Source organism: Dermacentor albipictus, chromosome 7 (genome assembly GCF_038994185.2).
Source record: "Dermacentor albipictus isolate Rhodes 1998 colony chromosome 7, USDA_Dalb.pri_finalv2, whole genome shotgun sequence".
NCBI lineage: Eukaryota > Metazoa > Arthropoda > Arachnida > Ixodida > Ixodidae > Dermacentor > Dermacentor albipictus.
In genome coordinates, this window is record NC_091827.1 from 76,800,867 (window position 1) to 76,826,043 (window position 25,177).

Genomic DNA, 25,177 nt, shown 5'->3' on the forward strand with positions numbered 1-25,177 from the left:
CTTTGGAACCGGTTCGCTCTGGCTGTTGCCATTGGTCGGCGCTTCGTTGTCGTGATCCCTGGTGGGCGGGACGACAAATTTTGTTGACGTCACACAGGTTGCCGATCATCTGGAAAGGAACCGGTTCCCTGCTACGAGAGGAACCGTGGAGAAGTGGTTCGCTCGAGGGTCGTGCGCGGTGGCGAGCATGATCTCGAGGGTTGCTAGGGCAACCGTGGCTGCCGGCTAGTCTCGCACCAGCTGACGAGCCGGCACCTAGACGAGACGAGACGGATACGGCAATGGCGGCTCCTTTGGTTGTGCGGCTGGCGAGCGCCGAAAGACAACGACGCGACGACAGGCAATGACGCGACGCGTTCGGCATGGCCGAAGAAGAGTTTCGTAAGGCATTTTAGGCTCTCCAAAGACATAGTGCGACGTCTTTGCGATGAGCTGGAAGAACATCTCGGACCTCAAATATTTCGTGGTGTCGACACTACGATGAAAGTGCTGTGCGCGCGGCGGTTTTTTGCCACCGGGAGCTTTCAACAGTGCGTCGGGAATGAAGACGCGATTGCACTGCCGCAGCCGTCGGTCAGCCAGATCATTACAGCCGTCGCCAAGGCCATTACGGTTGCGGGCAAAGAAAAAGGATGGGCTAGACTCCCATCCACGGCGCAACAGAAAGCCGCCGTCAGCTGCTGGCGCAACACACACGACGCCTTTGCTAAGTAGGGGTGCTCCTCGACAAATGAAACGAGTATTTCGCGCTGCATCGCTGAAACATGAGGACCCAGCCGCCTGTCCTTGCGCGACGACATCGTTTCGGTTTCATCGCGCGAACAAGTCCAAAACGTAAACAAAGCGAGGCAAGTTGTTTGCATAACGTATGGCACACCACCTAGCGACTAAATAAGAAAACAACACGAATAAAATTACTACTCCCAGTAGCCGTCTGAGCCGCAAGCTTACATTTATTACTGAAAATTATATTTGCAAGTGTTCTATACAAACCAATGTTTTTTCTATCAAACCAGCAACATCCTTCAATTGCTATACCATCCCCCAAGTACAAACAAAAATGATGACGTGATCTTCCGACAGACCGCCGCTCGTTGATTGTTTCCCCTCACGCCGCCCCGTTCCACTCTTTCTCCGAGTGACGGAATCCAGACGTAACAGCCAGACCGAACCGGTTCCAAAGCGAACCGCTACAGATTACGGCCCCAGTAATGCCAAGAGAAGAAAAAAAAACTTCATGTGACAACGTATTCAACTGGTTGACGGCTCACAGAAAGAAGGCGGCACATGGTAAAATATGATGCACCCGTGCGAATGAACGCGATGCAGCCACTCCACTGATTGATTGATTATGTCATTGATTCAAAGCCATTTTTAGTCTACGAGAGACGCCATATCGGAGAGCTCCGGTCTGATTTCGACCAATTGAGATTCCGTAAAGTTAGCTTGGCACACGGGCGCTTTTCTAGTCGGGCCCCATCGGAATGCGGCTGCCGCGGCGGGGATTCGAACGCGCTGCCTCGCGCTTAGGAGCAGCACAGTCATAACCATTGAACCACCGTGGAGGATGCAGCATTTGGAGCAGCCCCGAGGACGGTGTGGCCTTTGTTCGGTCAACGACGCGGTGGCGTGAGCCCGAGCCCACCTGATGGATGCGAACGCCTTCAGTGTCCCACTGAAGGACGCAACCGGCGAACTAGTGCCAGGAAGAGTGTCGTAAAATGATCCTGTTGTCACGTTCGCCGCGTAAATCGCGTCACTGCTCGAGGTGATAAGCGCGGTTGTCGCGAGAAAGGATAGAGCTCCACCAGCCGTAACAGAAGTAATTGCTGAACGCGGCCACCCTCCTTTCCACCTTTTTTTTTATCTGCGAGGGCATGGCCACCAAGCCTCTATTGTGAGAGGAATGCGATTAGCAGATAAAGGGCACCTAGACAACAAAGGACACGAGATGTGTTGCGAATCAGCTGAACGCGGTCGCCATCATCGTCGGCTCACGTTATTGCCGCCTGGGGCAAGGGATAGCAGCCTGTAACTGGGAAGCTTACAAATACTACGTTGGATTTTTCAGAAATACGCCGACCTGCAGTGCGGATAACTATGTGTGGGAAAAAAAACGAGTCTTACGGACATATGCGAACGCGAAGCCTATAGTAATTGGGTAGATATGCTGCCACCTGTCGCTTGACTCAACGTCGATGCGAGGGATGCGGCAAATGCCAGTCCAGAAACGAAGAAGATAGGTCTTAATCAGAGCTCGAGAGAAGCCGGCAGCAGAGTGATTCGACGCTCGTGGACTGCAAATGCGTTCACGTGATTGCGCACCGTAAGCCTTCTGTGAACGTCGATTTTCACGTGCAATGCCGAGCCACGTAACCCGAACCTCTAAGCTGTAAAAAGCGTGAAATACAACATTGCGAACCTAATAACATCTCTGATTCTCAATGCACTCAGGCTTCGTCAGTGATAAAAATCAAATACCTAACACATATTCTCAATAATTGGGTTGAAGGACTACTCGTCGGCGAGGGATACACCACCACACTGGAAAAATGGTGATCATCAATGCATAAGAGCAATCTTTTTTTTAGCAAGTCCTACCTAAATATATTGCAATATATAGAAAAACCGAGTTGCTTCGTATCCACTGCACAAAACTTGATGAGGCTTGCTGTGTTTAAAATGAAAGCAGACTCAACTCCACTTGACATCGACGTGATGCGAAGCAGTCTTGGTTTGGTTATCAATGTTTTATTAATCATATGTGTTCTGCAGCGAATGGTTATTGCTCTTGCAACGTGTGTATTCTATGAGTCTGCTTGTCTTTGTATATACATAAATATATCTGTATGTAACAGTGCACGGATGGACCATGGCTGGAATTGGAGGAAGACGAAGCATAGCAATTACGGCATAACTCATCTCCCCTACTGCTGCCTGATTCTTGGCCTATCCCCTTTAGTGGGTGCGAGCCATGATGGAGGATCATCATCATCGTCATCATCTCACTATGACTTTCGAACGGTAGTGAGAATAGCAATGGGGCAATCGAACGACAGAGAACATTCCTGAAGGTACATTTGTTCAATGCATGTAGTGGTAATGCTGAGACTTCCGTTTCTTCGGCTTTATGCCGCGTATCCCAATATTGCCCCACTTTGCTGTGGCATTCACTTGCCAATGTCTCCCACGAGCATGGCGGCCTGACGACGACTGCGTGGTACCTACGCTGTGACTATGGGATGGCGAAGAAGGAATGATAGCGATGGAATGACTAAAGGCTATAACAAGTCGGCATGATGACATTAACATGTCGATTCTCACACTATGACGATGGTATAACTACGACAGTGTGACGACGACAACATCGGGACAATGACATGACGAAGATTGTATGACGATTACTGCGGGAAGATGACGGCTCGATGACAAACGGATGAAAAGGCGCGAATGACGACGATGGCACGACCAACAAACGACAACGAACGCACGACAGCGCTGGCATAACACGATGACTACGATGGCACGAAAATGGCATGACAACGACTACGATGGCATGACGACGGCGACAAAACGACGATTGAATGACGACAGGATGGTTACGATAGAATGACGTCGATGGCATCGCTGCATGGGCGTCTCACACTGTGCATTCGCCGTATTTGAAGTTTGCATTTAGGCATAGCTTCTGAACAGTGTAGTTGACAAACACAAAAAATGCGGGAGATTAGGCTTGCTACGTTTTCGGTGCGTGAGCATAAACACTAAAAGAGATTACGTGTGGCACGGAACGAAAACAAATACGTTGCATGCGTCTATGTTAAGTGTATTTCATTTAATTACCCACCGCAGTAAAGCTTCGCTTGACATTAATTGCAACGTGTGCGTTGAATCTGCTATTTTACAGCGAAGCTGTTAGACTCTAGATCTTTTTTTTTTGTAGCGTGCTCACCCAAAAACGGCATCTGGAAAAGGGGTTTGTGTTTGAACTTCTGCTTAACAGAATTATGTTTTCTCGTATATCCGTACTACAATGCGAATCTATCATGTCTGTAGCTTCTGTGTAAGTGGTACTCTCCGCATTTTATGACGCGGTCTTACTTCTGAACGGTAAGTTGGTTCACGAAGGCCCCTGCGCGCGGAGGGCCTAGAAGAATGAGGATGTTGGTTGCACTTCCGCGCATGCGCGCGTGCGCATGACGTACGTCGCTTGTGGTGCTCGCTTGGCGTGCTCAACACCTTCGCTGCTCATCGACTCACCGGCTATAGTTTGTAAATTGCAATATGTAATGTAACGCAATGAATTAAGAAGTTCATTAGTGGTTTTGTTAATTAGCTGAAACCGTGTTTCGATTTCTCATCTTAGTATAGGTCCGTCTCCTTCAATAACCCAGTTAGAGAACAAGAGTTCAGCTATCTGCCGCAGCATAGCTTTAAAAATTCTGTAAAACTTAATAATGATCACCCAGTATATTCCTAGGCACGATTGTATTATCGCGTACATATTATTTCGCTTTTTTGACGCTTACCTTCTTTCAACGGATGCGTCAGTTATCGATTTCTCGCTCGGCGCAACAGGCCTCTATTGCATCCGTAAATGTTTGAATATTGTCGCGGTTTCACCTAATTGTTAGATTAGTGACTCACAGATACGACGATATATGGTTTGTCGCCAACGCTACAACGTGACAGTAATATTTTAGATCGGCTATAGATATTGTTTTTTACCGGAATGCTCCTTATTTTAAGTACACACGGGTGTTTAGGTCCCACTGCCATGGCAATAAGTCCACTGCGGCAGGGATTCGATTCCACGACATCGTGCTTACTAGGAGAACGACATAGCCACTGACCAGATTTGGTGGGTCGTATTCGAAAAATATAAAAGCGCCCAGAACGTAGTCATGTTTAGGCTGCCACAACGCCAACACCTGACAAGGTGAGCTAAAACTCTGTATTGAAAATTACACTCCGGGACGTAGGTGCTACATAGAAAGTGCTCCGCGCATGCGGAAGCAATAACTGCGTCACTTTCCTCTGCGTTGCGCCAGGCCAGATTATCTGCCATCACTCTCACGGGTTGCGGCAGAAGCCCGGGTGGGCGCTCTCCTCTCTCTTTGCTCCTGCCCTTTCCAACGAGGTTGCAACGAATTGCAGCATGCTCCCTCTTATCGCATCACCGCTCAATATCAAGACGCTGGGAACAGTTTGTCCGCAGTAGCGATCGATAAGGACTCTCGCGTGTTACTCGTACCTTTGGTGCTTTGGCCACGTTGCGTCTGGGAAGAAGCACAAAGCAGCTCGCCCTCGGAAATTCTCTTAGCAGGATTTTCAAAAATTGATCTGCTGGTCCTGCGCTGCAGCATCTCCCGTATCGCCCCCGGTAGCTTTTGGATGTACATTACAGTGTCTGGGCACGTACGACACGATATGAGAGAGAGACAGAGAGAGAGAGACGATTTGTAGTGATATGCTGGAGAGGAAGGAGAAAAGAAAGGCAGGGATTTTTATTGACGAACGGCTCATAAGGCGGACAAGTTAGTTCCCACTGCAGCTCAAAGCACCAAGGAATACAAAATAGAGGGAATGAAAGACGTGGAACGGTGTAATACGCAAATGACGTCACTGCATGGACACTATATTTAGTCGGACACAGCCTATCAAGGATGCTGGCGTGCACAAGCTCTGGGTTACATGTACAATATACGCTCACCTCCAAGAGGCATCTCATACGATGTATCTTCCATCTTTGATGAAGTCTTTGACATTTATGTTTGACATCTCGAAACTTTGGCTTCTGTGACATCTGGCTATCGCTGCTCATTCTTTCGTTCTTGCTTTCTTCTTTCTTTCGCAAATCGCCGTCTAACCAAGCGTCGTGACTTAAGATGAATGGTTCCCATAAGGGTGGTGTCGAGTCCGATTAATTGTGCTTCCTTGCAATTTGTGTGTCCCCGCCCAGATGGATCCGCGCGTACACGTTCAATCAGGTTTCGCGTTGATTCCAGCTAGAACGTCTCATGCATGTTGTGGCTAATCTCTATACTTATCATTCGTAACTCACTGCGCAACGACTCCCGCTGGAGTCGGCAGTCCTGCGAAATAAATAAATAAATAAATAAATAAATAAATAAATAAATAAATAAATAAATAAATAAATAAATAAATAAATAACTTCCGACAAATATTACATTAAACGAGTTTAGTGCGCTTCCTATAAGAACATATAAATCTTAGAGTAAATGTCCGTTTGAGCATTCTGCAGCCACATGCCAAACGGTCCACCGTGGTGCGAAGAAACCTGGTTGAACAGCCAAGGCACCTTGCGGTCAATCACCTTCTCTTCGTCCTCGTCTTCAGTCCTGAACAGCAGCGGCTGGCTGTGCTTTTTTCTCGACATTTTTTATTGTGCGTCTCGTCTGGGCGCTGTTCTATGTGTACTACTAGGGCGATGAACTCAGTCTACAGATCATATGCCACTACTCTTCCCCGAGTATTAAGCCCCAAAGACGAAAAAAAAATATAGCACAATATTCTGGGTGACCATCGCCTTCGTCAAACGAGCGACATTGACCTTCGGCTTTGACTTGTCTGTATATGGCGTGTTCCCGCGACCTCACTCCAGCATAATGTGAGGCGCTCTTCATTAATTTGGGTCCAATATGAGAGCATTTGTTCCGAGTAGCGGCGTTGTTCCTTTCACCTCTATTATTTTGCGTTCTCTTTTCTTTTTGGCGTTGTAGGTTCAAGTGAGGACCTTGAATGCCTTAGTGTGCAAGGCAGCAGATGACGAGCTCGTTAATGTGAAGCGCAGCCATGGCGAAAAGCTTCACGTGATTTTAATGGATATACATATCGTACCAAAGGGCTACAATCTACGTCATAAAGTAAATATTTCGCTGACTGCAAAGGCCTTGACAAGCATGTGTACAGCGGCCAACTTCCTAGGGGCTCGGCATATCAACATGTTGTCACGAAGCCGAGTTGTGGTAACTATTTGGAAAACAGCCAGAGAAAGCAAACTAGAGGATAACGTGCAAACAAATTCTGACTCAACGAACGGTTTGTTATCCGGTCTCTTCAGTGATAATGGTTTCGCTAAAGATTGCGCTTAGCCGCGATACAAAAGCAGGTCTGACCAAGGCTATGGTCTTGGCTGACTTGCCCAAATGCTATCTCCTCGCTTTTTTGCGCCAGCAGCTGCAGTGGGGACGACCACGTGATGCGGGCATATATAGAGACCTTCGGCGTAACCTCAAGACAACCACAGCACTTAGGGTTGGATCAGTTGGTACAACTCCATTTTGTAACAGCAGCGCAAAAAATAATAAGAATAAACGACACACAGACAAAGTGTTTGCAAGGGCTTGCCATTATTTGCCGACATGCGTGTACAGTTTCGACACGGGAATCAGGACACGATAGTGAGTCGAAGCAGCTCACATCGCACGCAAGGGTGCTGACTGCATTACAAGCAACGATATCACTATCGCCAACAGAACCTTGATAGCTCATTGTACATAGGGAGGGTGCTACATATGGGTGATGACACCTGTTATTGCTCGTGCCCATGTAACGTGTGCACATGTTATGCTTGAGCTCCATGTATAGGCTCTAGCCACTGCAGTTCGATCACGCGAGCCTCCAAAGAGAATCGGGCAGCCGTGCCCTTGCCACGATACTGCGCGCACACACGCATCTTGTTGTGTGTGAATAAAACTTAGTTGTGAGCCAGTGCTTGTCCCATGGCCTTCTCCAACCTTGTGTCTTGTCTTTTTGCGCTGTGACGAAGTGCGCATGACAGCAGCTGAACTGTAGCGCCAGAATAAATAATAAGCGCACGCATCGGCGTATTTTGTGGAGTCGTGCATTATGCCATCGCTAGTAGGTATTCGCTTCAACTATTCTACTTCCGTTTTGAACGAGCTGTGACTCAACTGTAAAGAAGGAAGGAACGTAAGGAGCTGAAAGGCAGGGACGTTAACCTAACTAAGTGTCCGGTTGGCTACTCTGCACATGGGGATGGGGTAAAGAAACGGTCCAATAAAAGATACTCTAGAAAAAATTGCAGTGGCTTAGCTCGGCTACGCCAGGATATCCGTAGCGAAAGCTAAGGCATAGCATGGTTAGCCTTGGTTAATCTTTATTGCAAGTCCAGGTTAGTCTGGTTGTCTAGCTATGTTGCGGTGTTTAGCCAATCGTTCGGCGCGCTGTTCGTCTGTTTACTGGGCGATTCGTTTCCTCTTCATCTCGTTCCGATGTCGATTCCAAGCGTCCTCCTGCTTATCAGAATTGTCGCCGTCCATACTGCCGCTTCAACTGTGGTTGCGGCGCACGCGAGCTCTCCTTTTCAATCCTTCGACATGTTATCAGGCATGCGACGCAGCTGGCGAAGCGAGCGGAGGCGAGCGCAACGACGAGGAACGTGTTGTGACGTCATGTGCCTTCACGGAGCACGGCCAGGGCGAAATCGCAAGTTCGCGGCCAGTAAAGCTTTTGCTTTAAAAGGCACCCTCGCCTTATGCAGCGTTATCCCCATGAAACGCTACTGCAAAATAAGATCAGCCGACTATCGCTCCAATGCGTCGGCACGTTAGCGCATTTCTCTCTACTGGGAAACATTTAAAAAATTCTCAGCCATTCCACTCTCTGAATGCGGGCTACCAGCGGAGCACACGACTGGGTGCAAATGTTTACTTACTTTCGGCGCTTTTCCTTTCCGCGTCTGTAGAACACTCTGCGAACACGCACAATGGCTGCTAAAGGCGGCTCAGCCTGTCGAGAGGTCCAAATTGAAACGCACCAAGCGTCTGAACACGCTGGCTTGCCCGCAAGAAATCCGTAAGGGCGTTCTATGCCATTTGTCGGTGCATGCGTTCGTGGCGTAATAGTTTCAATGTCAGGCTTCTTTTATAGACGTCATGTGCTCTAATCCAGTTGGCGGATGACTTTAATAATGTAAATTTAATTATTGCTTGCACACTACTTTGTTGAAAATTACGAATTTACAAAGTCGAAGAGAGTTCTAAAGCCAAAAGGACGAAGTTAGGCAAATCCATGTACTTCCCATAATTCCCATGCTGGCGGTACCGTCCCGATTGCAGCCCCCGTAGGTATAGAGTTTCGTACAAGAATTACTAGAGGGAACTCTGGCGCTAGTGTCTACGGGCGCTGCAATGGGAGCGGTTGTCCCAGTATGGGAATTATGGGAAGTACATGGATTTGCCTAAACTTCATTCTTTTGGCTTCAAACGGCTTTGTGACTTTGTAATCTCGTCATTTTCAACAGTATATTGCGCAATAAATAATTAAACAAACATAATTAACATTGCCTGAAGGCAGGAGTTGAACACAGGGACTCTAGCACAGTAGCCTGATATTGAAACCATTAAACCACGGACGCATGTATCGACAAGCGAATGAGACGCCCTTATGAATTTATCGCGGGCATGCCAGTGCCTTGAGACGCTTGGCGCCTCAAGGCACTTTTGGCAAATTTGCAAATTGGCCACTTGGCAAATTTGGCCACTTGGACAAGCTCAATCGTTGCAATTGATAGCAATTGTACGCGTTCCCGGCATCTTCTGCACTTCGAAGAATATAGATTGCGCCGAAATATACGACAATAAGGTTTATATAGCGTAATATACAAAGCCACAAGAACGTTTGAATCCACAAGCACGAAGATAAGACAAATCCATGTACTTCCCATCATTCCCATGGTAGGACAACGACTGCAGCGCCAGAGTTCCCTCTAGTAATTTTTGTACGAAACTCTATGCCCATAGGCACCAGCACCTGAGTTCCTTATAGTAATTATTGTATGAAATTATGTATTGGTTGTTTCTTAGCTTTCCTCTTGCTACGCCAGGCGTCACCATATGCCTTACTGGTTTTCTTTGCCTCTTCACATAGGGCGCGGGAGTTTTGAGGCACGGACATTGAAAGATGTATGGGAGGTTAGACATATACAGCCCCGCAGTAAAAATTATGATAACGAACACAGCTCCCGCACATGTTCAAACGAAGCCGCGTTCAGATTGAGGCGTTGTGCAAAAAAACAAGGACAGTTTCGCCCGAAGGGTGAAGTATTGACAGAGATAGCAAGGTTTTAGCCACCGCCGCGCTCGAACGCAGCAGTAACGCAGCTTACGGCCTTCCCACTGACCGCGTTCCCATGCGTTTGATTGCGCTGTCTGATTCCTTCCGCTTGGTGCGCGCACACCCTACTTCAGTAATCAGTAGAGATAAGAAAGATACGTTTAGGATATAGGTGAAAACAAAACAGAGCATTAATTGGTAGGACATTAATCTGTTACAGCGTTAGGTAACTATACAAGACAGATATAGATGTCCTAAGGAAGAGAGAAAATATTAGGAAGACGGAAAAAATTCTAGAGTGATAAATATCAATATATTGCTTGATTAGTTCAAGGAGGCTAGATGACTGTTGGGATGCCAATAAATTATCGGGAGCTCGAACGCGTCTGACCGGCGTCTGAAGCGACGTTCCTGCCAAGCTAGGAGCGCTGGCGCATGGCCGCCGTCATAAGAGACGCTATAAGGTGTTCATGGTATTGAAGTAATAGTTCTGCGGAAACCCGCAAGGCGTTCATGGCGTTTTTGGTGCATTTCTTCACCGTCTCCTTCCAGACCAGCTATACAGCGTAGATGGGTCTGAGGAACCGAAGCCTTGCAAACTCCAGGAAAAAGAAAAAAAAGAGAAAAAAAGAATAAAAAGAAAAACCGCTCCATTAATTTTCACACAGGAACGATGGGATATGACGGCGTTGGGCAGACAACTGTATGACGACCATGAAATTATAACACTTGAATGAAGAGCATTGTATGATGATGATGGCGTGAACACATTGAAGTGGCTACAATTGTTTCACGAAGCTAAAATGACGAACATTGTGCGACCATGATGACATCAAGGAAACCACGAATGCATAGAGACGACTGTATGTCCCCGCATCGACCATGACCGCATGACGACAAAATAGAGACTTTTAGCGTGTCCGGTACTCGGGCAAGCGCGGGCGGTTTTCCGGTTTAGCGGGTGCGCCAACCTGAGCGGCCAGATTGGTGGCGCCAGCTGGTGGCGCAAAGCTCAACCACACAAACACAGAGCTAATTACTATATTCTGCTTAGCTGCTGGCGTAAATTTTTCGACAGTGGCGTAATCGTGTTCACAATTACGCCGCTGCCAAAGATTTGCACGGGTGGCGAAGCAGGATATGGTGAGTTACTGCAGCTTTAGCTATGTGTTTGTCTGGTTGAGCTCTACAACACCAGGCGGCTTCACCGCTCACGGTTACGCCCCGACCATCCGGTAATCCGCCCAAACCGCTCCCGTTTACCGGAATAGCGTACAAGCTAAAAGTCTCTTATATCACGACGACGGTATGATGATCACGGTAAGACGACTGCGGCATAGCGGCGAGTGCATGACTATGATGGCGTGACGACGACAGAACGATGGCTACGGATTGGTGAAGAAATGTTGATGAAGACGATATGACAACGCAGTGGCGTCTACCGAGTGAAGGCGGCGTAACATTGACCCCGGCATGACAACAAAGAAATGATCACAATGGAGTGAAGGTGATGACATGAAGACGACGCAATGACGAGGACGGCGCGTCTGTGTTGAAGCCGTACATCCCTAGCCCCCGCCCACTTCCCATTTTTTTTCGGTCCCCTTTGTTTGAACTATATATAGTGCTTGTTTTCATCATGTCCAGTACTGGCCAACTAGCAGAATAGCAGCCAGCAGCAGCAGCAGCGAGAACGCCAAAGGAAGAGGCAAAGAACGTTTCCCTGTAAGAACTATGTTTCTTGTTTTTACACACCGATGTCTAAGTTTAGCATTCACGCTAAATGAATGAATCGCAAAATAGAGGCAGTGACGGCTCAACAAACGTGGACCCGCTTCGATAAAGCAAAAATTTTAGGAGATCTATCAAAAGTACCTCTCATTCGATATCTGCGCTTTGTGTTCACTTAGTCTCTCATCGAACCCTTTCGAACCCGTCATGCAGCTTCTTCTACGTTGACGCATCTATGTAATTTTTAACAAGTCCTGTAATATAAAGTGATTTTATAGGGGCCGCAACCGAGCACTCGAGATCACGCAGCAGCCCTAGGCGAAGGCACCTCTCAAGGTTAATTCTCAAGTAGGGCCACAGCGTCGGATGACGTGAAAGAGCGCAAGCTGGTTGAGTAGAAAGGCAGTATGTTGCGTTGCTGCTGCGTTTGAGCACAACCGTGCTCGACTCTCTGTGTAATTGCTTTCGCAATACGACGTTCGCGTAACCAGCTTTGAGCGCAAGAGCTTAACGTGGCACAAAAATTAATTATATGTAAGCATGGAGACCAATATAGTGCCGATACTGATTCAGCGACCTCCGTCCGTCCATCCGTCCGTCCATCCGTCTGTCCATCCGTCCGTCGTCCGTCCATCCATCCATCCATCCATCCATCCATCCATCCATCCATCCATCCATCCATCCATCCATCCATCCATCCATCCATCCATCCATCCATCCATCCATCCATCCATCCATCCATCCATCCATCCATCCATCCATCCATCCATCCATCCATCCATCCATCCATCCATCCATCCATCCATCCATCCATTCCATCCATCCATCTGCAGTCGTCATTCCAGCTCCGTCATTCCACTCAAGTCGTCCTCGTAACACAGTCGTCGTCAAAGTGGTCGTCGTAATTAGCCGTCTTCGTCGTTCCATTCACGTCATTAGTCGCTCGTCAGTCCATCGTAATAAGACTGTCGTCCTTCGAATTGGATTGTGCCGTCGTTGTCAAACCGTCGTTGCCATGCTATCGTCGTCAATGCATCGCCGTCATACTGTCGTCATGCATTCGTTGTCATACCTTCGTCTTGACGCCGTCAGGGCCATTTAATTGTCCTGGTCACAGCTTCGTAATGTGATTCTCGTGATAACGTCCTCGTCATGCCATCGTCACGACACAGTCATTGTCCTGCTGCCATCAAGTTGTCTTCATACCATCACCATCCCTTCACAAACTCCATCCCGTTATCGCCCACCATCGTCATCATACCAGCTTCATTGCATCATCGACGTCATTCCTCGTTCATCATTTCAGTTTAATCATGCTGTTATCACTCAGTCATGATAATGACGGCATTCTCATACACACAAACTCCATCCCGTTATCGTCCACCATCGTCGTCATACCAGCCTCATTGCATCAACGACGTCATTCCTTGTTCATCATTTCAGTTTAATCATGCTGTTATCACTTAGTCATGATTATGCCGGCATTCTCGTGCCAACGTCTTCCTACCTTCATTGTCATATTGTCGTCGCGATGCCGTGGTAGTCGGTTCATCGGGGTCGTTCCAGCTAGGTCATCCGATTCTGGTCATACCATCGTGATCGCGCCGTCATCGTCAACTCCGTCGTCGTTGTAAACGCGCCGACATTCCATCGTCCACGTGCTGTCGTTGTCACAGCTATGATGTCGGCGTTGCACCATCATCACCATTGCAGAATCGCCATCCCACTGCCATCGTGCCGTCGTGGTCATACCACCTTGATCGTTCCATCCACTTCATTCGTTTCTCATCATTCCATCGTCATCTTTCCAGTCGTTCCATCATTCCATCGTCATCATTCCAGTCGTCAGCATACCGTCATGGTGATGGCCCACCTTGGAGAGCGGGTGCCACAGCAAAGTGGTCCGATTCCGGAGACAGTGTAAGTTGCACATAGCCGAAGCAACGAAAATCTAAATATTCCATATCTAAAGATTCTGAATAAAGGTGTCTAAAGCAATAGGCTATGTTTCTAAATTGCTTGAATGTTAATTGCATTGTCGTCGACGGTCACTGAGAGATCGGTTCTTCCGGAATCTTTTTTGACTTCACACCTCTTGCGGCTTTCTCGCGGACTGTCTTTGCCTCGGAAAATATCCAAATTAGATGACGGGCCCCAGTTTGAAACACAGAAGCACATTGGACATTGGATGGTTTCTTTATGCGGTTGTGATAGCGGGCCCCGAGGCACTTCGTCCATCAGTATAAAATTAATTCAAATCCCTCTAGTTCACCGTGTCTCACAGCTACGGTGCTGCCTAAGAAGGGTAGAAAAAAGATAATAAATAAATAAATAAATAAATAAATAAATAAATAAATAAATAAATAAATAAATAAGTATGATTAAGGAGCATGCCATGAAGGTCATGAAGTCATGAGCATAAGGAAGTAGACATCAAACCCAATAAATATTGAAAACACTATTGAAGGTATGTGTCTTTCCACACGTAACAATATTGCTACGGAACAGTATTTGCGATCACGAAGAGGCGAGCAGTGTGAAGACGACGACGACGACTTGAGGCTAGCGCGGGCTGTTGCCTCTTGGCCAAGTGGGGCGTATTTCCTTGTAAATATACTGGAAATAGCTTTTCGTCTGCATCTTGCCACGTAACAATATTAACTGTAAACACTGAAATTGTGCGCACTTTCAGCAGTGCTAAAAACATGCGGCAGTATACGTATATTACTTTGAAAGCAGGCGATGGGAATAATAATAATAATAATAATAATAATAATAATAATAATAATAATAATAATAATGATAATAATAATAATAATAATAATAATAATAATAATAATAATAATAATATAATTAAAATTTGTTTTGAGAACATATATGCACTTGACAGGAAAGGGCAAGCGAGGAGCAGGCTGATAACTGTCACCGGAAGGAGCACAACGCCTGCCCCCTCTTCAGAAAGGAGGCGACAGAAACACAAATGGAAGATAGGACGGAGGGGAGGAAAGAAGAAAAAAAGAGCAACAGGGCAAATCGGGAAGTGATGGGAAGCAAGTGGCCTCAATAAACACACGCGCAACCGATGCTTAAAAAAACGTAACAGCACGTCTTGGCGATTTGTTCCCTAGAGTGGCCGTTTGCCACGAACCATTATCACTGGCTATCCTTTCAATAACCGTTTATTTGTTTGCTTTTTGGCCTCCGTTTTGAATTGAACGAAATAAAGTGAACTCGTATATCTTATTATATGGATTAGATTCACGCTTTCCAAATCTTGCACTCTTGAAAAGCTTGCACCCTTTTGGGCTTATCTTGTCCCACAACGGTAATCGTCATCTGGCTTGCTTGCGTTTTCTTCTCTTGGAAACTCGGCGCCACCTACTTTCCTGTCGACAATGCTGTGTAACACTGATAACGTGCACGCCGTTCGTGGCCTGGAAGCACCAGGCTCGCAGCGTTAAAGAAAGGAAATGCGGGCAAGACAGATGACGATTATCATTGTGGGACAAGATAAACTCCAAAGGGTGTAAACCTTTTTAAGAGTGTGAGGACGCACGTTCTAGCGGGCACAATATTACGGAAAGGAACAACAGGTCATTGTTCTCCGAAACAAAAACAGAAATAGTTTTTTTTAATTTAAATATCAACAGCATGCTTGGATACATTGCAACTGCTGTGCTTTCTCCCTGTGTAAACGGATTCAGAAAAATCAACGCATTGCGTAAATTGCTTTAATTAGAGCAGCCAGAGTTCTCACAGAAGATGCTACGCACCACTTTCCCCGAGTTCCCCCGGCAAAAATGTCACATAGTTGGTGCCTTCCTTTTGTTGATTTGTTTCTTTGCCTAATGGAACGTAAATAATAGAACAGGCGGCCTTGGCGGTGTCTTCACCGACCAGTTTATCATCAAGTGGCTGCGCTTGCGAAATTCTCATCTTTTTCCTTTTATATTTGAACTTAATATAAAGCGAGCCTACGGATCTCACTCACCTTTATGGTGTCGAAAGGATGTCCAACTATAACACCAGCACACCCTGCGAACAACAAAGATAAGAAAACACACATTTGAGTCACGAAGAGGCCGTGTCAACGCTACGGACGAATGAAGCTGAATAATATTTGACACACCCGCCGTGGTTGCTCAGTGGCTATGGTGTTGGGCTGCTGAGCACGATCGAGGTCGCGGGATCGAATCCCGGCCACGGCGGCCGCATTTCGATGGGGGCGAAATGCGAAAACGCCCGTGTACTTAGATTTAGGTGCACGTTAAAGAACCCCAGGGGGTCAAAATTTCCGGAGCCCTCCACTACGGCGTGCCTCATAATCAGAAAGTGGTTTTGGCACGTAAAACCCCAAATATTATTATTAATATTTGACAGCTGTATAAATAAAAGCAGCCGCCGGCAAGCACAGAATACCAGAACATCACAGTTACGCAGTCCAAAGTCGTACTGGGTCTTCAGCGAGATAGTCACAATATTTATACTGCACGGCTATATAACGTGGGACGTGACCTCGCAATGATGGCTTGGCCAAGATGTTGATGGCCTGAAACACAGTCGGTGTGGCGCACAAGATGCCACTGAGGCGCTGTGAAATGTACTACGGGTAGGCAGCACGACGCATTACTGCGAGGTCGCAGATATATACAGGGTGCTGGCCTGTGACCACTATTCCGTCTTACGTGCAATGCATAGCAATGCCCGCGGGACAACGACAACAAGAGCTGCGCAACCGTGCACTTTCTCAATGAAGAGTTCAGCCCAGCTCCCCTGTCAGAGCAGGCTTTATACATATCCGGCTCCGTTTCTCAAAGACGACAGATTTATGCGACAGGCTCTGATCGCTCGCCGGCAACACTCTTTCCTTTCCTGCTTTCTTTGTCATTTCACCGCCATGCCCCCTTGCTGCCCCCCCCCCCCCCCCCTAGGTAGAAATGTACATTCCTTCTCTGGTTCTTTCGAGACAAACTTGAAACATGAACCAATGTCCCCTCTACGTCCCCACGATACGAAGGCTATTTCAATCTTTCTGTGAACCAAAGAAAGCGAGAGTTTCTTTTGTGGAAACTGGAGAGGTTTGCTTGCTGCGAGGCGGATAAAAAACAAATTAAAAAAAAAAACCTGCTTCGCTTGCTGTTACACATACGTCTCCAAATATTTTTATGGTTAGTCTTGGATCTTTCCTTCCATTTACGGCGGTATGACTGTCGTTGTGTTCTGTGTCTGTCTTTTCATAAGCATTCCGTTCATCAGGAGTAGCAGGCTAGGCTTGCTGGGGGCAAAGCCTTCCTGGCTTCATTTAAGGGCCTCTCTTTCTCTCCAATTTATTTTTTCTTTCTCTAAGACGCATAGGTAAAAAGCGTTTCTCCGAAAACTGCCGTGATTGATGCTGCTTAAAGGTCCATGAAAACGCTAACATACTTGTGCACTGAGAAAAAAAGCAAGTGGCAGTTTGCAGATTATGCAGATATTGACACGTTGTGCTATAAGTGTAGCCTGTTTTGTGGGCACAGGTTCGCCCAATAAAAGTTAGTTTTGTCGTTCACAGTATTGCTACTGCGTTCTTCAACGTCACCACCACGTGACAATATTATGTAGATGTGCACACTTCGCACATTTTTAGTCGTCCCTATTAGCATCCACCGATGTCACATGCCACATAAGAGTGTAGATGTTTCTAGAACTAGACAGAGCAACACACTGTCAAGCACTTTGCATTGTTTTCTCGCGTGTTGACAGTGCGAAAAGGTATCAGGTTGTTTTGCACCAAGGCACGCAGTGCTTTATCGATTCCCACCTTACTGTCGTCATCTGTTGCTTCATAGGACGGCCACAACGAATTGCGATGTGCCTTGGCGACTGTCGGAGGTATCACGAAATTATGTTTCACCACGATGAATCGAAATTGCCGCGCCATTATGCAGCGTTACGTTTGGTCAATCGAATGTTAGCCGTGTACTACACTCTACATGTAACCATCTGCCAACATTACTATTGATAGACATTGAAGAAATAAATTCAAGTATGCTTTGGTAACGACACCATACGAAACCTGGGGCGGCTCGCACGAACATTTATTAATGAAATTATTAACGAATTTAAGAACGCGTTCTTAAATTCGTTATTATTTTCGTTATTAAATGTTCGTACAAGCCGCCCTTGGTGTTGTATATCTGTGGTCTACCAGTCATTGTACCCGTTCAGTTTGGTGTACTGCGCCATAAGCTTGTCGCAAATACTACTATTCATGCACTGTAATATTTTTTACAAATACAATTACAGAAAATGATACGAAACGACGAAAACAGCCACGCGGAATGCATTGAGAAAACGATCGTGACAACCCTCCATAGATCTATCAAGCAGTTACCGGGAAAACTTTTTGCAAGGAATAAGCGGGAAAATGTGATTACAATAATTACAACAATAAAGTACAGTCATTTAGATGTATACTGTCTTTCAAATAAAGATTGTGAAAGTGTTCACTCAAGAATGCATATATTCTGGCACCACCAACACGTCAAAACCTCAATCGAAAGTACTTTTTCTCGCACAATTTTTATGGTTACTTGATGCAACGTCATCAACATGACATGACAACATGGCACCGTGGGTGTCTCGTTGCCTTGCCAGATGTTCTAGATGACGGAAAACTTTGGCCGAATAAAAACGCAATATGATAGGCACTCCAATGTCTTCACCAGCGGCTTACGAGTACCAATATCATTGAAGAGAAACGTATGTCCTAAAAGCAATGTGCTATGGTGCCGAAAACACCAATTACAGCCCGGGATCTTCAAAGGCGCGAAAAGCGTTTCCGTTATTCATGCGCATCAAAATCAACTTTCACACCAGACTGCTTTCATCGCTCTTGGAGAAACGAAAGTCACCTTTTATAAGATTTCACTATTGAAAGTGTTTTACATCACCCGACAGGTCTCTTTAAAGGGAATCTTTCATTGCCTACCTTCTCATGCTTTTGCCTGGGTCGGTCAGCGGTAGGTCAGTATTTCTGTCCGGGATTCGAATCTCGCTCCACCAATGCAGCAGCCCCATGCGCTAATGAAATTTTGTTTTTGTTGCATGGAGAACAAAACTGAATATGCGAGGGACGTTCCGAAAGCAAGTTTCGTCATTTATTTTCCCCTCGGAAATTTTAGTGCAAGAACAAAATGGATATACCATGGTATCACGAACTGTACACTGCATTATTTTCCCACATAGTCACCACAGAGACTGGGACATTTGTCGTATAGTGCAACCAGTTTGAAGAAACCACTCTGTTAAAACTGGGTACCCTGCGATGCGAGGAATTGTCGCACAGCGTACTCCACCTCAGCATTGTTTTGGAAGTGACGTCCCGAAATTGCGGCTTTCAATGCAAGGAACCGCTGCCCGTTCATACTGGACAACACGCACTTTTATCGGGGACCACGTTGTCAGCACACGTCTGTCTGCCATCGTGACTTTATATGCTCGAATAACCTCGCGCACGCCGGTCTGCTGCTACTCTCTCCTTCGGCGCTTTGCGCATGCGTCATTCTTCCGCCGCTGGCGCTCTTTCCGTCGTTGAACCAGCAGCAGACGTGGATTCTTATGGCCATTGTTTGTTTCACCTGGTGTATCATATTCTCTTTCAAAAAAAGATAATGAAACTTACTTTTGGAACGTTCCTCGTATATTACAGGGCGAACATGGCTGCACCCTCAAAACTCGGGTAAACACACATATGCGTCCAACAAGTGCTTCCAGTCCGGCGGAAGTTCCTGCGCAGCGTACAAACTTCTGACATAAGCTGCACTTTCACGATAGAAGGATCTTGTAGATCACGGGCTTTAGGCATGGCGATCACTCAGTCTAATTGTCCAGAACCTTTATAGAACCAATACTGTGAACATGTCATAGGGAGTACGACCCCTATATTTAAAAGGTAGAAGCCTAATTGAGTATGGCGTGTTGTCAATATATTTTCTAAGCATCCGTTAGAGAATGTCAGAAACGCGCGTATGCTTCGCTCGTGTCAACACTAATTAGCTCTTTCAGATGGTCGCTTTGTGGCACATAGATAGAATGGGCAATTGGCGAGGAAGCGAGTGGTACAGATCGTGCAAGCAACTAGCTGCTTTGAGACGATCACCGCGTGTTGATGGTGTTAATGGTTTCCGTACAATGGTACCTAGCCACAAGAGGGTATCAGCCAAGAAGCGCGTCCACGTGTTGATTATGACGATACTCATACTGTGGCACATACCTACAGAAGGGGATCGGCAAAGAAGCGGGGGGTTCATACCATGCCACCAAGTGGCTCATTGAGGTAATCAACCCGTGTTGATGATTGTAGTTCCCTACTATGGCACATACCCACAGCGAGGGATCGGGCCGAGAAGCGTGTCCTCATGTTGATAATGATGGTGAAGATTTACATACAATGGCGCATGCCCAACAAACGGGCGGTACAATTGCGCACGCCCACAAGGGAGATTGGCCACGAAGTGGGCGGTACATCAACTCGAACTATTTCTTTCACACATGGAGGAAAGCAACAAAACAGGAGAAGCCCTGACGTCATGTTTCTGAAGCCGGAAGTGGCACCATGTTGGTGTGCCATATCCTTTTGCGCCTCCAATCAGCTCGCCGGAGCAGATAAGCGCGCGCTTTGAATTTGCATTGCTACGATCCGCCGGAAGTGTGCGCTGCTCACGCGCCTCAGAAGAAAGCATCCGAAACTTCTCTAACAGGTTTAGTGAAGCAGACGCGTCCCAGTGTATTTGGCACGTTGAAAAAGTCGACGAAGACCCGCGCCATAATTACTTGAGTGTCTCTGTTGTTGGCTGACACTCACACTTGCAGACCCCAAACACAACTTTGAAGCTTACACGCTACACTCCAAACTTGTATTATCTCGCGAATGGAATTTTGTTCAAGAATGGCACGGGTCGAAAAATCTGATATGACTTTTCGGAGGACGAGAGCAGCAATGAGAGGTTCAAGAGCGCGGTTGCTATGGCAACGCTGACGTTTGGGGTACCAGTCCCGGTGCTCCTTTGCGAAAAAGAGCAGATGACTTCCGCAACACTTTCTCAGAGACATCCAGGCTGGCCTGCGCCTCTCCTACGATTTTTTTTCTCCGTGCTTTCAGAGGATAACCATGGGTCCATGATCACGGTTTCCGTGCTATGGCCCATACCCACAATGAAGGATCGGCCAAGAAACATGGTCGTGTGTTGATACTGTGGCACGTACTCACAACAGGGGATTTGGCACGAAGCGGCCGGTATATTTAAAACATATAAGAAGAAATGTCGATCTACTTAACGATATCATATTTGTCACATGTTGTAGCACGGACTAGCGAGAACACATGTGCGTGCCAATTACCTTGACGCCAACGGCGATGAAACAGAAATGGACAGGTTTATAGCATTGTATTAACCGCTCCTTCACAGCTTCGCTTCACCTAGATTCCAACATGTGCGTTTGATCTGCGTAAATCTTCAAACGGAAAGATGAAACACCGTTGCTGATCACAACATTAGTATAATACACACGAGGAAAGCAAGGTATATCACCGAAAGCATATATCTCTAAGTTTACTATCGGCAGTAAAACAGTGCTTGTATATGAGCGAGGACATAGTGGTAGCCGAAATTCCATTCCAGATTAATAGGTGGAGATGGATTTGGGCAGTCCACTAATGCGTCGAGTCGTTAACCGGGAGCCTAGTAAAGTAATAGAATGGTTTTAAAATGTATAGGGAAGTGTAGTAGAGGAGGGCGGAGAACTAGGTGATGCGAAGACGAAATTTTCAGGCATGAGACTGTCTCAGCTGCCGCATGACAGGTGTCAGTAGGTCACTGGAAGAGGCCTTCGTCCCTCAGTAGATGAAAATGTGCTGATGATGATGATGACAATAATAATAATGCTTTGTGACACGACTGAAATTCTCCAAATATTTGTTTTCTCCACAATATAGATGCAGTAAACTGATTTGGTTTGAAAAGTGAATGTTCTAAGGAACGTCAAACGCCAATTAGCGTTCTTAAAAAAAATTCATGCAACTCCTTAAACTGCTCGATACGCTGACTACTTGAAGACGTAAGGAGCATTGTCTTCAGTGTCACCTATGTATTCAATGAAACTTCCAAATGTGACTTGTTTCGAATTTCACCTGCACCTAGTGGTCTTGAACGGAATATTCTAAAGTGAGCCAAACATATTTTTTAAAATTTACTGTTCTCTAAGTCCTTAGGGGCTGTTGCAGGGTGGGAATTATACAAACAAGTCATAAACGACATACGAAAGTGTAATTCAAGCTTACTTTCAAAGGGTGTCGAACTTTACTTTCAAAGGGTGTTATAAGGGTGTCAGAATCATTGCATACTTCCATTGATACACTGCGCCTCTCGCTCACTCCGTGGTTCCCAGAGCCGTTCACTTGAGATTTCCTATCCTGAACTGTTGTCCACGGATAAGTTTATCCGCACGCCTATACACCCCTATGTACGTACGACATGTGATTCTTCATTCGAGCGTCATATTTGATGCGAAAGATGGGTGAAGTAATCTGTACAATGCAATCTTCATCGTCTGTAACATCGTGCGAGATGACTGTCACTGATTTTCTTGAGTTGCTCTCGTCGCAGAGAACCGAAAGGATCATTCGCTATCGGGCCAGCGGGTTTACTCCCTAGGAGCCCCGTTTGCCGCCAATAAACGTAGCTGCGAATGTGACGGGTTCACAGCGCGCTTATTGATCATGTCGTCCCTGATAAATACTGCACACTGCACACGTATGAGTACTATACAGCGCTCAGGGAACGAAGCGCGACAGGGAGCATTCAGTAGAACCCTGCATATGTGCAAAGTGCTGGAGAGTACCATTTCGTGTTGCGAGAAATCTGTTCATAGAAGGTGGCGCGGATCTCGATCTAATTGTACTCGCCAAAATTACGTCGATGTGACACGAACTGCAGCCAGTGGTAACGAAAGTACGCGCATTAGTTCGCCTTAAATTGACGCTTTCATTCCGCGAGCAGTCTACATTTATCAATTTGATCTCGAGCGCAAAAGGTTAAGAAATCTGCAATCCACCTTACACTGATAAGTAGGGTAGCAGGGCTGGTGGACTCAAGCCGAAGCTTGAGTCCATTTAGAGAAAGCAAGAAAAGAAAACGCCGAGTCCGAGGATCGCTGTCACAGATCTCACACTGACCTCATGGTAAAAACGTTAGGTGACACGAGCGTTCACAGCCTATCACAGAAACAAAAGCATGAATGTGTGCTACTGGGAAACACTGCAACGATCCCTATATGGTGCGAGATAGCAGGCGCGTAACTTCCTTGTCATTATTATTAATGAAGTGCTGTGCAAAAAATAAACAAAAACCTTTCATTGAAAATAGTTTCTTACTGATATGGTTCTTCTGCAGAGTACACCGCGAGCCTCATCTGTTCTAATTTGTTGTCCTATAAGGGCGTTAGTTTCTTATTTGCTTGCTGAATGACAATATTAACTGATCTAATAGTGGACGGCTGAGATTGGCGTCTCTTCAACACAGGTGTAGAGCTAGACGGCACAGGGCCTCCACATTTCGATAAGTATCTCATATCCTGAAAGCGATAAGGCGAGCTGTCGCGACATCCAGGCAGATACAGAAACGAGCCTCTTTTGTGAACAGTCAACACAGAAAGACAAAGGGATATATCGACCGCTATCAGTAATGGCCCCGATAAATTGTGCGATTGAAAAAGCGCTTTTGTGGTCATGCACGTGGAACACTTACAGCGGCGCAAAGACCGTCGCGTTTAAACTTGAGAACCCCAATGACGTTCCAATTTGAACACGTGCGTTTGGCGTACGTCGCAGCGCGTTATTGCGGGCTCGTAAGTTATGAGTTCCCTTGTAAATTATAAGCTGCGCGCAATAAGCCGACGAACACTTAAGCTTCCTTAGTACGGCTAGTTTCAAGGCGTCCGATTATCTGCTAAGGCCTATAATAGCGCTGACAGTCCTGTTGTTTTAAACTGTACTAATTCGGTAATTTTGCGGACTAGGACAAGTAGTGTGAGCTTCTCCGCATATACCATATACAGTCGCGAGCAGTACGCTTTTGGGCTTGTCTCTGGAGGTTCACTGGTGTGTGTGTGTGTGTGTGTATATATATATATATATATATATATATATATATATGTATGTATATATATATATATATATATATATATATATATATATATATATATATATATATATATATATATATATATATATATATATATATATAGAGAGAGAGAGAGAGAGAGAGAGAGAGAGAGAGAGAGACAGACAGAGACGCGCGACGTAATGTTTACGCATCTCGTTCGCATTTACCGCTACATCCTTGCTGAAAGTTTTACACTTCTGAACAAGTGCAAAATCATCCAACGTTGCCTTTCAGATCGACACAACGGAGGTGAAAAGATGGATGGAGGGGGGGGGGATGAACTGGGGGTGTGAAGGGTTTTGTAATCACTCTTCTCTCTGGTAATGGTGCTATTATCAACGGACACGTATTACGTGCCCTGTTCGGCTTTCCGGACTTAGCATCTGTTACGTCCCTTCTTGTCTTCACCTATCGGCTGCGTCGATCACAATGTCAAGCGGTACCCAAAATACGGACACAAAGATGCATGCATTTTTCACTTTCGTCCCTGAAAAGCCGTCCATAATCAGGTCCGTGAGTGTCTGTATTGATGGAGCAGAAATGTATGGCGAACGACCGGTGCCTCAAATTTTCGTTGATATTACAGGTTGTCCATATTAACGGGGCCCACATTAACGAAGCATTGACTGTATTGTAATTTACAAAAACAATATATACTTGTACACTTAAGGTCAGCGCGAGGCGTCATGTTATGCAAGCTGTAACATGACACATGGGGCAGCTAGCAGTCACATACTATTGGTTCCTGTAAATTTTACTTCCATTTTTATAAAGTCCAAACCGCAGTTGTTACGCTCACCCTTACTTTCACGCTTGAAAAATGCTAAATGCATTAGCCTTGATTGTCAAGACCATATGAAGTCAACAGAAGGTGATGCCAAGGAAAGCTTGGGGAAAATTACTTCTAATTGAAACGTAGAGGTGATAAGAGAAATAAAAATGAAAGTGAAAAAAAAAGACAACTTGCCACCGGTGGGAGCCGGCTTTTCATTCTTAGCCCAACGAGTGTCTATAGACTCCAGCAGCTTTGATGCCTTCAGGTAGCATACGAGGGTTCATTGGCCAGCTGCCTGTCCTAAAGTTCGCGTACTACATTATGCCTACGGTTGGAAAGATGTGCCACATACGCCGCCACGGCCGAC

General features: G+C 46.1%; 2 protein-coding genes across 4 annotated transcripts in view; one reads left to right on the forward strand and one right to left on the reverse strand.

The window, feature by feature from the left end:
* The window catches only part of LOC135899081 (mitochondrial basic amino acids transporter-like), a 63,399-nt gene that overhangs the window by 17,606 nt on the left and 20,616 nt on the right, over nucleotides 1-25,177 (reverse strand). For 2 of the 3 annotated variants that reach the window (XM_065428338.2, XM_065428340.1), the window contains exon 2: nucleotides 15,824-15,867. In XM_065428338.2, coding sequence (XP_065284410.1) covers nucleotides 15,824-15,867 — 44 coding nt within the window. Of the gene's footprint in view, nucleotides 1-8,701; nucleotides 8,743-15,823; nucleotides 15,868-25,177 lie in introns of those variants that run through there. The other variant, XM_065428339.1, reaches the window with a different exon arrangement.
* The window catches only part of LOC135899078 (uncharacterized), a 155,162-nt gene that overhangs the window by 926 nt on the left and 129,059 nt on the right, over nucleotides 1-25,177 (forward strand). The gene's annotated exons all lie outside the window — the stretch shown is intronic.